The sequence below is a fragment of the Brachyistius frenatus genome, unplaced genomic scaffold (genome assembly GCF_029030835.1).
Source record: "Brachyistius frenatus isolate BFR_SWC_R1_liver_20210118 unplaced genomic scaffold, ASM2903083v1 Contig_74, whole genome shotgun sequence".
Taxonomy (NCBI): Eukaryota; Metazoa; Chordata; class Actinopteri; family Embiotocidae; genus Brachyistius; species Brachyistius frenatus.
Genome location: NW_027210673.1, coordinates 187,640 through 201,130, shown reverse-complemented (window position 1 = coordinate 201,130; position 13,491 = coordinate 187,640). Strand labels below are relative to the sequence as shown.

The following is a 13,491-nucleotide window of genomic DNA, read 5'->3' as shown; positions in this document are numbered from 1 at the left end:
GAAAGTTGAAGTAAAAAGGAGAGAAAGAGCAAAGGAGTGAAGATTTTATTCTAATGAGCATGCTTCATGCTTGGGGGGACTTGGGGACTCACAAAGTAGCACAAAACATATTTCAAAAATTTGATCGTACAGAAATAACACCTGCCACAAAATAATGGCCTGCTTATTACAGAGACGGTAGAAACACATCATACAGTCATGAAAGGTCTGGTAGCATTTGAGACACTTTGACTAAAGATGCCCTGCCTGCAATATGTGCATTGGTATTATTAGTATTCATAAAAAAGCAATAATGTCATGATTCATAATCAGTATTTCCATCTGGAGGCTCACACAGCACAATTACCTAGAAAACTGCAACACTCCTCGTATGTGTCAGTGCTAGAAAACCATTCCAGTCAGCTGAAAATAGGCTCCGGAGGAAGGCTGGAGGAAAATAAAACCTCCTTGAGGATGCATTACTTTTGCATCAAAAAGAGGCCTGATTGCACTGGGCAGAACGGATGGTCTCATGCAGGTCTGGCGGCTTCATCTCCCAGTCACAGTGCTGCTTTGTGTGGAAATGTCAAACTTCTTCTTGTTCACAGTACAGTAGTTCAGTGCCTGTGTGTCTGCTTTGTATCAAGAGCTCTCCTCACTGATAGTTTAATGGTGTAGCTGTAAGGTAAATGTGACTACACAGCTCCCAAATATACCATTAAGAGTTAGGTTGCCATATAAAAATGAGAAATAGTTGTATTGATTGTTGCATTTACTGTAATTAATTTATCACCAGCTATAATGCATATTGTTCCCAGAGGCACACTGAAAGATTATTAAACCAAATTCAAAATAAACTGCGGTTGCCTGCATATGTCATTAATGAAATGTCTGCTGACAGACAGGACATGTATGCCTTCTAATGATCTGCTTTCTTTCGGCTGTAACAGTCTTTGAATTTAACATTTTGGATAACATGCTTCTTCTTTTTCCTGCTAAGAGTTAGTGGGGATTTGGGCCAAATAGTTATGTGTTAAAACAGCGCAGGGGGTTGTGTTGGTGAGCCAGTGCTGGTATTGGGAAGGTGAGGGAGGTAGAGTTGGAGTGATGTAGGCTTGTGCCATAACATATTGTTCATGATAATATTCGTATAAATTTAATTGGTTATAAACATATGCAGTACAAATATATTGATAATGGAAACATTTTGACTTGATGACTTAATAACATCATACTGTTGCATGGTGTAATGGTATGACAGTAGTTACATGCATCACTTCCTTTACTTGAACAGAGTGGAAGTGGTTTTGTTACAAAAGCAAGACGTACAACTAACCACGGTCATATTTTAGCTTTTAACAAATATTTGAATATCATATTGAAATATTTTTCAATATTTTGTCATATTGTCCAGAATCATTATCGCTAAAATACTCTGAAATGTCATGATATTGTTTTATGGCCATATCACCTACGTATAAAGCGATTTGGCAAATGAAGGCCTAAATCGTTATGGTGAAAGGCTTATCAGATGGCAAAACACTGCACAATGGTTTGTAAAACAGACCAGAATTTTACAACTCGGGAACATTATCACAGTGGCAGATTTTTTATTTTTCATCACAGCAATCAAGAGGTGAAGAATAGAAAGATGGTGTTCACATTAAAAAGACAAATGGCTGTAATGCAGGGAATATTTTTATTTTATTTTTAATGTGAGGAAGCTTTGTTTCTCTGGTGACTGTATGTGTGGCAAACTGCCTGCAGTACAAACTCAGAGGTGAAAGCAGAGAGATCAAAAGCAACGATTGTTTCTTCCTGGAAAATAAAGTTGCTGGATGGTGAGAGCAAAGCACTGGTTCAGCTCATCTCTGCATATATTGTTGGATTAAATCCTAGTGGGGTCATAGTGTTGTTCTAAAGGACAAGAGATGGATTAAAGAGTCAAGAAGATCAGAAATATAGCTCTGCTACTGTGATACATCTAATAGTGTTTTGCTATTTCAAAAGAAAAGCGTTAGAGTTGTAATTTCAGTCAGAGTCTATACTTTGGTTTAGTCAGACAAAATATTTCGCTTTATTGCCTTCATCAGTATGGTGTTTATAGGTGTCTCCGCAGTACAGTCCACTAATCAGTCATGTGACTGTCTCTTCCCCGTGAATACATGAATAGGAATTGAGATGGCGTAGATTTCAGAAATTGGGGAACATATAGAGATGTTGGATTTGTAAATTTGACGTTCAAGGCCGAAGCGGGTTCAAGTTATCAGAGGAAGAATCTTTTCAGTAAAAAAACAAAAAAAGTTAAAGGAAGGATGTGTTGGATTAACTATGAAACTAGGTACGGTTATTCGTAGATACTCAAAGGCGGCAGATATTTGACTATACTGTGTTTAAGAAAAAAGAGGTTAAGATGAAAAAGTAGATGTCTAGTACAGATTAGGAGAGAAACTGTGCAACGGTTTTTCAATTGTGACTCACTTGTTTTTAAGGTCATACTGGTGCAGATTAAAAATCTATGTTGTTAAGGTTAGAAATCATACATGCCACCAGGGTGTAACAAAGAAAATCGTCTACATATCATGAGAGCCAAAATCCTTTCTAACAACACGTCCTCGAACAATGAACCCCAGTCGCCTCCTCAAGCCCGCTCTTCCACTGACCCTGCTCTCTGACCTTCCTGCACAGAGCAGAAGGGTAGGCATATAAATAAATAATGCTAAAGATACTGCTGATATTCTGAGTGATGATAGTCTAGGAGTATGGACCAATGTGTGGGATGGAGGAGACAGACAGGCACCATAGCAGACAATAGGAAGTTTGAAACAGATGCTGTTGTTTCCTTGTAATCGTAATGTTCTGACATGTTAATTGTTGAAGGGCGATGCCAGTGTCTTAACAGCCTGGAATAGACAAGACTCGGGCAGATCTGACATTTAAGTGTCTTAGTTACACTGTGCAACGTGCTTAATTCTCCACAGAAACATACTGAATGTGAGCATTCAGATATTCTACATTTCCAGGAAAAACTGAGCCTGGTTTTCATCAAATTGGATTTCATCAATTGCTCGGCTGTCGGACAAACACGGACATGGACACGCTCATGAAAGTCATGAGCGGTTTTCTGTGGAACAGCTGAGAGTAAATTGATTTACCCGGGCAGAGGTGAAGGACAAGAATAGGCATGTCACTCAACAATAGGCCCATCACTTCTTCTGTCTCAGATTTCTGTGGACCGTGCCAAGCCTGGCCAGTGACTGAGTCAGACACGCGAGACTCTCGGCTCACCTGAGCTCACCAACTGTTGCCATGCCAACAGACGATATGACCACAGGGGTGTGTGTACGGATAGTGCCAACCCCTGGTCATACAGACACACAGTAAAAGGTACTCAATCTAACAGTGTTTCCTAAAACATAAAGTCATTAAAAACACCTGCTGCAACTGTAGACGCAAATGAATAGTTTAATGTTAAATACAGTATGCTCCAATGTTCAAAAACTTATGAGTAAAATCTATCCATCTACTGTGTTGAATCAGCCTTATGTTTTGTGATTGTTGGCTTATTTTTAGATGATTTTCTTGGGCTTTTTACAAAAAGACCTAAACATATCTGTTCTTGGCAATTTTTGGTTGTTCAAAGATCAGAGGTTTTTTTTCATATAACTTTGAATCAACAAACAACAAGACACAATCAATACATTTTCAGTTGTATTAAATCATCAAATTATATGGTTATCAATCAAATGGAAAAGCTCTCGCTCATTTTAACAAAGAAAAATGTTTCTTATATTTGGAGGCCTGTGTGTGACTCCTAAAATAAAAGTAATATTCAACCAATATTCTGTCGAAATATCTGTCAATGATCTGTCCAATCATCTGCTGGAAAACTAAAATACTGAAACAACTCTTGCTAATTTTATTGAAGGAATAAGTTGCCGACTTCAACGTATAGCTGTATTTTTGACCATGTTCTGTTCAAATGAAGACAGCGTTGGCTTTACTGATAAAACATCGGTGCTGATTTTATTTTTCCTCTGTTGATAGTAATAAAAGGATCAAATATAAGCGGCCTCATTCTGTAACAGTATTACTTTCTCCTGAACAAAGGAAAGTATGAACACACAGAGGAGCCCCTGTACCCTGCTGCTTTAGTAAAAAAATTAAAATAAAAATGTGTTATTGCTGTATTTTTCATTTCACTGCGGCGTTATTTACCACCCAGTTGTTGTAGTAGTAATTGAAATAAGTGGAAGTAAACGCTTGAAGTTTGACTGTGCTTCTAGTGTTGCTACAGAAATACGCACACACTTATGAGCCTCATGATCGTCACATCGGGAGTCAAAGAGCTAAGAGTCGGATTTTCCCAAAATAAATACCCAACAATCAAAAAGGGATTTTATTAGCTCATACAGCTGTTCTGGAGGTATTTCCAGAAAACTTGGACTGGTTTAAACATCTGAGTTGATTAAAGACATTAATGAAGGATTTAATCAAGGGTAAAAAAATAAAAAATAAAAAATTCTGACACTCAACAATAAGAGCCAAGTTAACCGCAAAAGGGCCACACCTCAGGTACAGCAATGATCAGCAGTGGATTTCATTAAAATGTGCAGAAATCAGATGATCTCACTTCCTGCTGATGGTTTTTTTGAGGGTATAGAGCCGTATTTGCCTGCAAAATAACAAAAAGTGTTTTTGCTGTTGAACAGAGAAGTGAGAAGGCAGGATACACTTTCAGAACAAGTGTTGGTAAACATCCCTCTGACTTTCTCTGTGATTCCAATCTAACGGTTACACATGAGAGGCACACACTGTAGCTGTAAACACACCTGGTTATGTCTTGTTATTGATAAATGTGACATTTTACATGCCGAATGAATCGGTCATCTGTCTATTGACTGATTTTGAGGCAAACTGTAAAGGTTGACTGGCAGCACATTTTGCCCTAAAAGATTGCAAACTGAAATGGCTGCTGGTCCAAGCTCGGGAGAAAAAAGCAATTTGTGCCACTCAGTCACTATTACTTCCAGTTCCACAAACGATAGGAGCCTTTAATGTGACCTAGCCTGCATCAAATGGTGCCAAATATCAAACTTTGAAAATGTTTAATCTCGCAAAGGTCACCTGCAAATGAAAAGAGCCAGAGTGGAGGAACAGTGACATTCGACGCAGTTAAGAGGACAGGTTAAGTGGAGGTCTTGCTGACAACCATTTGTTTGACAATCTTTCTCTCCAGACAAAGATGGGAGGTAACAGCATGCAATCAAAGGGAGAGCGCTGACGAGAAAATAAGACCTGTTTTGACCCACTTACTGAACCAGTATGAACCAACTGGAGAGGGAAGACATGATCTGTTGTGGACAAAAGAGATTAATGGGACTATCCTCAATACTTTGATGAGTGTAGATGACGTTTAATTATCTATTGACTTTGGAAGCTAATATTCCATTTTATTGCCAGACTATTCTTTTCCTATTCTTTATTTGATTTGTTTATTTGCCCTTTGTCCTAATTCAGCGGCTCTTCAGCTGCAAGGCAAGGCTACATCCACGGAGTGATTTATCACTCTACACTGACATGTTACTGACATGATAATTTAGGGATTTTAATCTATTTCCTCTCAGACACAAATACCTGATTGCGTTTTACCACAGTGGTCAGACGTAATATGAGGATATTTTGACACTTTGGCTGTTACATTTAGGATTTGGTAGACTCGTGGGATCACTAATGAAGATCTTGTCCCACAGTGGTGCCTCATTACAAGCCACGGGAGCTGTCTAATGCTTTCAATACTTCATCACGTACTATACATTTTATTCCTTAGTAACTACCTGGCACATTGTTCTCTGCCAACATACTAGAAGCCCTTCGCGCGTCTCATTTAAAGTCTAGAAAAGCTCAAACGAGCCTGGCTGATTTGGAGAGCACACTGGATGGACAGGGAGAAGAGAATTTAATTATCCTGACTGTTGTTGCCACCTCCTCTCGCTTCCTCTCAGACATATCTTACATCCTGTCTTCATGTGCCAGCTGGGGAAGAGAAAACGAGAGCAAAACCCACAGAGGGTTTCTGATTTCCTCCAGATCACGTGGCTCCAAGTGTGAAATTGTTGTCATGGTCAACTGGTGCGCCTGCACAGATTTACGTGTTCAAGTGTTTGAAATTATGCCAAATCCAAGTCTGTCGGAAGAGGAAGCAGACATTTGAAGAAATGAGTTATCAAAATATTAGAAAGAAATGGCAGGGGGTTATTTGACGTACAAAGCTCTGTTCCCGAGTTGTCTTGTACAAGCTCTGTACTGGACTAATGTATTTTCATTCAGTTCTTTTTTTTTCTACTGTAACAAATGTGGATCTACTGGGATCTACAGACAGCTGTCTCTGAACCTTTGCCATTCCTGTTGCTCCACCAACCATCCAGAAGGAGTTTATGTTAACACCACTTCGAAGCCTGTGAATGACGTCAACCACACCAACCCCCAGTCGGGAGTAAAAAAGCCTGACTTCACCAGGAAAAAGGGGACATTTTGCATCTGTTTAGATCTGCGATGCTAGAAGGAGTTTGTTGTCAGTAAAGCTCACATGCCGTGGGGGCAGTGAGATTTCAAAGTTAGCACACCAAACGTCACCTGTTGAGGGGAAACACAGCACCCACTCACACACACCTGTGTTTCTATTTAAACACACGGGAAGAAACAAAGCAAGCAGTAACGCAGGTTTTCCTTTGCTTTTGGAACTCTTGACATTTTATTTCAGCAGAGAGATAATGGGTCACCACAGAAACGAACAGATGCCAAAAATGAGACATGAAGTTCATGTGGAACATTGTAACACATTCAAACATTCACCATTATCCAAATTGTATTTGTATTGATCAGTTCCATTTAAAAACTTGCTCACGCGTTCATTAACAATCTCAAATTAAAAACATCAAAAAGAAAATCAGTTCTTTTACTAAAAATATGCTCAAAATGTTTGTAACGTTTCAGGTATATATAGTGAACAGTGATCCTACCTTGATCCAATTCCAGTACTATCAAATGATTTAAAAATCACATTTAAGGACTTTTGCAGAAGTCTAGCAATATGTACAATGCATGGCGAAACAATCATCCCCGAGAAATCCATACACCGAAACATTTTATAAAAAAAAAGAAAAGAAAAGTAACATATAGAAAGGCACTACGCTTTTAAAGTGTTCTCTACATTTTCAGCAGAATTGACCTCTATAATTTACAACTGGAAGAGATCACAGATGGTCAGCTGTGTTTTAGACACAGAGAAGGCTGGGTAAAGAGGGTCAGTAAACCTGTGCTTGTAAGAATGCATTAAAGCTAGACTGCCCCCTGGTGTCACATTAAAGAATGATATCATCCCCTCTTCAAAGTCAACGAACACGCCCACTCTTTGTAACCCATCTGCATCCACAGGAGCCGATACCTTGTTGTGCAGAGCTTCCACTTTCCTTTTGTCACAGGCCAGGCACCAGGAGTGACTGTTGAACCCCAGACGAGCGTTATCCTTCTGACCTTTCCTCTCGATCTGGCCCTCACACAGACCCACCTTCCAGCGGCCGTCTTCCACAGACACGCTCACCTCCCAGTACCACCGCCCCCCCTCCAGGGCACAGGAGGCTAGCACCTGTGGGAAGGAGGTGAAGCGAGCCTCATGCTCCGTGTAGGGCTGCTGGGCCTCGCTGTAGGTCACTCCTCTGTTGTTATCAGACACTTGCAGCTTCAGATGGGCTGTGTCTGCATCCAAGAGGGGGGTTGTTCCATCTGTGTACAGGAAAGGAAATTCAAAGAGAAGAATTTAGATGAGGAGCTCGAGCCCACCTGAGTGGGCCACCTTTGGGCCAACATGATGTATGCCGTCCTTTGGTTGAATTAGCTGTGATCATCAGCGAGAGGTTTCTTACAGAGCAGCCTATAGAGGTCTCTGTCTTTGCCAGGCATAGTGATGACAACGGTGTCCAGCCGTTTCTCTGTCCATCTCTGCAGGCATTTCAGTCGGTCACAGTCCACTTCCTCTGGGACCTCAAACTCCTCCACACAGCTCCCCATGTCACTAATGCTGTTGAAGAAGAGCCCAGTCCGTAGAGAACATTTAGACGCAAGACTATTGGACAGCAACAGTTGTTGCTCATGAATAGGCAAATACAATACAAAGAAGAAAATTTGAAGTCAAATATACATCAAGAAATATACATTTGAGTAAAAGCTTGGGAAGACACTGGATAAACGTTTCTGTTCTCATATTATAAATCCTCCATTCAAATTCAACTGATCTCTTTTGATCTGTGCATAATGTAGCTAAAAGTAGCAGTTGGTGATTCCCCAAAAGATCTAAAAGTATTTTTCTCACTTGCCTCTTGTGGTATCTAGCCGTGTAGTTTATTTTGTTTTATTTTGCCCGGGTTTTACGATATCAATCTCTTAGATGTGTGCTTCACTCCCAAATACACGGTTTAGGGAAATGTAATTTAATCTGTGCTCACAGCACTATAATAATTTTAATTACACAAATCAATGTGAACATCTCTGAGAAAATCAGTGTGCCTGCTAGACATCCACAGATGTCATCCGTTTTCTTATAGACCATTTGTACAGAACAAAGTAGGTCCAGGTAAAACTGTTCACAACAATGTTCGTGAATTATCCAGAGTAACAGGGACAGTTAATGTGGAAACAATTTGACAGAATATGAGGGCTTTTCATAATAGGTGTCCTAATGAAACTATAATTTCGTGGTAGCATTGTTTGCTACTGACATGTTCAACAAAGCAGAAGTCAAAAGCAAATCACTTACAGTTGGGCAATCTTGCTGTACTCCTGCAATGTCAGAAAGAAGAAAGGACATTTTATTGTGTGAATATTCATAATCAAACATTCAATCTTGTGTTTTACCAACAAACAAGCTCTTTTCATCCAACTGACCATAATGAAGGCCTGGTCCTGAATACGTTTGTCTCCCTTGGCATCAGCCAGACCCTCTAGTGTGTGGAGGCCTTGTTGGATGGATTGCAGGGAGCTCCGGAGGTGGCGCAGTTTCTCCTCCAGTCCTCCCAGAACCCTGTTTTCCTCCTTTATCACACACTGGAGAGCTGATTGCTCCTCCTGCTCCAGGGCTTCTCTGATGGCGCCATACTGCTGCTTGACTGCATCTCGTGTCTCACTTAAAACCACCTGTACAAGCACAACGTAAATCAATTCTAAATGTACAGTAGACATCCCCGTTTACCAAATGAACAGAAAACATTGATTTTTAAACACATTTAACTCTTTAATACCTATATGACTTTAACAGCATAAAGAAAAACTCTGATATCAAATATGACTGTAGACATTTGTGGCCAATCATATCTGCTTACAATTTTGTTTTTATTTCAATCCATCGCAACAACATGCATTTATATTGACCCCCCCCCCCTCATCAAAAGATGCTTATTAGTTTGCACATGCAATACCAAGCATTTTGAGTCAGTAAGAAAAAAAACATACTTATTCTGAAAACACATTGATTTGTGAGAACTAGAGTTTGCTCCCTTACTTTGGAGGTCTCTTTCTTCTGTGTGAGTTCGATCACTTGGTTCTTCACTTTCTGTTCAGTTTCTTGCAGTTGTTTGATCTCTTCTTTCAGGCTCCCCTGAGGGAAAATGTCAGCAGAGATGAAAAACAAATCACCAGTTTATCACCATGACTACATTTACATCGATCTGATGAATGTCTATCTGCAGTAAACAGACCAAAGCTTAAGTATGTTGACTGCAACACATTTTGTTGTTGTTCAGGCTCTCTGCTTCAGCTCATTAAATTTGAAATAGAATAGTGGATACGACAAAAAAGTATTTGGTCAGTTAAACTATCAGCAACCTTCACTGCGGGTCAAGGTTAACGCACAACATGTTGGATAAACTGGTAGTTTACAAAAGCAGTAATTTAGCACAACCCTAAACATTTATTTAGAGACAGATTCCGGAGATACGCGTTATATTCTGACAGGCCCAATTTTCAACCTACATGGATCTTTTTTTTTTTTATTTCAGATTGAATGTGCTGAAGTATGGTCTAACTGTATGGTGTTGTGAAGTCAGCGCTCACCCTGAGCTCTCTCTCTGCCTCCCTGATGCTGATGCAGACGTGGTCGCGGTGGCAGCCTATGACTGTACACACCGTGCACACACATGCTGCGCACTGGCGACAGTAGATGCGGTTCATCTCCTGGTGCTCCTGGCACCTCCAACGAGAAATGTCCTCTATGGTAGAAACCAGGGTGTGATTCTGGAAGACTGGGGATTCCAGGTGGGGACGCAGGTGCTCGGTACACATGGAGGCACCGCACACCAGGCAGGTCTTGACCGCAGACTGATACCCAGTTTTAGGGCAATAATCGCAGGGTAGAGGGCCCATATTTTTGTTCCCAGGCCTAGTGAGGATGCCAACATGACTTGGGGATTCTGAAGCAGCCACCGCGTTTTTAGTGGTTATCAGAGGTGACTTGCTGACATGGTGTGAAGGAGGTTCTTCAGAGTTGGCAGGTGAGGCAGGTTTCTTTGGCAAAACACGAGTTCCTGTCACTTGTGTGTCTTTCTTGGGTGTTGCAAGAGGAGGTGCATCACATATATCTACTTCATTGGAGCTGTCGGAGTCTTCCAATGAGAGGACTTCTGGTTTATGCCGGTTTTGCTGGACTGAGATGTCTTGTAACCCATCACTTGCAGTTTCTACCATGCTGTCAGAGTTGTCGCTGGAGAATGTGCCATCACTGCGCTCAAACCGAGTAGATTCTGGGTGCACTGTTTTCTTGGATGTCTCCACACCAGTTGACTGCCCAGGTTTAGCTGACAAGGAAGTGGTGGGCGTTTCGGTGTGTTTTGACCGCTCATTTGGAGACTCCACAGTTGGTCGCTTTCTGTCAGGTTGCTCTTGTACAGGCGTGCTGGCCTTTCTCTTCCCAAGGCTGGTGGCCGAGGGCCTCGGCAACACCGAGCCAAATGTATCTTGTTCATCATTACTGGATGTGCCTTTAAAAAAAATACAATACAAGCTGAGCAAAACTGGTCAGAGGGAAAGTTAACTTAGCACTTTTACAGCAATACTTAAACACCTGCAAGCTGCCTTCTGCTCAGCACACCTGCACTAACATTTTAAAGTAGTTCCACTTGAAGCACTTTGAAGCAGTGACTATTTTTGCTTGTTTGCACTTCTGTTTTTTTTTTATGTTGCCCTCTAAGCTCACTGAGGAGAGTCAGCAACAAAGGTGTAGCTTTGTTACAGTCCTGACTCAAAGTCGCTGCTTGATTCCATGTTACATAACTTGTGTTGCAATAAAAATAAAAATATATTTTTCATAAATGTCATGCTGATGTATGCCAAACAGGAATACTGCATGAGCACATAACGTATGAACTCGTCCTAAATAGTTAAGACTTTTACCCTCACTGACTTTTAGCTCATAAAGACAATAAAGTTTGGCCTCGAAATGGGATCGAACCTTGGACAGTGCTTGAAAAGCCAGTGATAGAAAAACTGAAGAATTTATGGGAGAAATGTAATTAAGTCAAATTGTGAGAACTTTACTTGAATATTTTTTTACTTTATGCCACTCAATAACCAAACTACATTTCGTAGATGAATGCACTTTAAACCCTACTAAATTCCTCTAAAGCATAGTTACCAGTTAGTTTACAGATTAAGATTTGACATTATATGATACGATGTGAAATACAAAGTACTGTTATAGATTAAAACAGTTGGTTGGTTTCATTTGTACTTTTTTTTTTGAGATGTTAGCAGTTCCAAAAACAGTAAAAAAAAAAAAAAAAAAAAAAATAGCTCTAACTCGACAGATACATGCAACTTAAACATGCTTCACAATTAACCATCTGATCATAAAATATATAATAATTTGCTGCAGATCCAGACACTGTACATTTTAATGTAACAACATTTGCAAAGATTTGGAGGATGAACGACGTATTTACTTCCACAAAATTGAAAAAGAAGTGCCATCTTCCGGTGAGGAAGTCCTGTTTATTCATGGTTTATTAAGGTGTCAGGATTGCAATTACCCTGGTTAAGGAGCTACAGAATGGCGTTGGCTGGTATTATAACAAGACACAAGTCTGTCCACCGTGTACTTACTGCACATACATGTTTTATTATTTATCCAATCGGTGCGTCATGTTCATCCAGCATGTGAGCGCGAAACCTCTATTAGCCAACTTAGCTTGCATAAGTTAACTGCCAGTCATATGTACATTTTGGGCGACTTCATGAGCTGTTGTTTTTCATTTATTTTTATTTTACCGTCTGGTTCGAGTCTAGATCCCCTCTTCTCTCCCCCTCCCCCCCACACCTCCATCTCTGGGTCCACTGTACCTGCAGTGCGGAGAGGCTGCGCCCGCGGACTGGAAAGTGACCCCCGAATCAAGCTGCTGTCAAACGGCAGAGTTTGATACACGGTTTTACACCTCCACTGCGGACAGCGGTACGGCCCGTCCGGGGTGGTGCTCCACAAGTCTCCGATACATCGCTGGCAGAAATGGTGGTTACATTTCAGAGTAACGGGGTCCCGGGTCAGCTCGTCGCAGAGAGGACACTTCGTCGGAGTGTCAAGCGACGCTCCCATTTTGTTTTGGCTGGCGTTTTAGCGTCCGTTTCCGCGATGACGCGGAGCAGGAGGCGGAGCCAAAGATTTGAATCCCGCTTCCTCCCACCAGTAACTCTTAAAGGTACAGTACGTAAAGCTGTTGGAGCAACTGAGCAGGTACCCCTCCAGATGTGTCTCTGTTCTGAAGTTACTGCCTGAAAGGTCTTATTTTTCAACACGAAAAGTTTATTTACCTATTTAGAAATTCTTCAATGACCTCTCCACCTGCACCCTCATTGAGAAACATGCAAATGTTTTTTTTTTTTTTCTTTTTTTTTTCATTTTCAGTTTAAGTCCTGGATGCAAATTGTCTCTAACTTCGCTGTAAAGTCATTTCACAATGTTTGTGCACTGGAGGCTTTAAAGATTTCTTCATCACACTTGTGTGAATTGCGTATATGGCATTAGCCTCCGATTTTTGTGATCTCACAAAACCTGGTAGGCTATGTCTTAAACTGAGATTTAATTTGAGTAAACTCTCCTTCTTTAGCACCTAAATGTGAAAACAGCTTTAGCGCCAACCCTGCATAAACACCAGTGAAGGCCAACTATGCATGGGGACCAGCAGCTTTCATCTTATTTTGTCCATGTAAGAATGTCCTATTGCCGTTTGCTCGTAAAGATCTTTCTGTGTCTCATTCATGGCAAGAACTAACAATTAATTTATCAATGAAATCACAATTGAAAATACTGCAGTCATTGTATGCACTTACTCGTTGAGCTGCAGTGAAATGCTGTTAAGCTTAAATGAAGTTATTCCTCATCTCATTCCTTAGATTGCCCACAGGAGTCACATGAGGCCCATGAACCACACACAGCTACGTTATCAACACCAGAGTGGAAAAGACGGCAGT

General features: G+C 40.8%; 1 protein-coding gene across 1 annotated transcript; it reads right to left on the bottom strand.

The window, feature by feature from the left end:
- Positions 1-6,703: 6,703 nt before the first annotated feature.
- LOC138626469 (tripartite motif-containing protein 14) lies at positions 6,704-12,650 on the bottom strand. Its single transcript, XM_069708125.1, has 7 exons — positions 12,367-12,650; positions 10,087-11,009; positions 9,536-9,631; positions 8,923-9,171; positions 8,795-8,817; positions 7,905-8,059; positions 6,704-7,764 (listed from the first exon to the last, which is right to left on the bottom strand). Exons 1-7 carry the CDS (start codon positions 12,614-12,616, stop codon positions 7,220-7,222), a joined length of 2,241 nt encoding a protein of 746 aa, XP_069564226.1. The 5' UTR covers positions 12,617-12,650; the 3' UTR covers positions 6,704-7,219.
- Between the last annotated feature and the right edge of the window lie 841 nt (positions 12,651-13,491).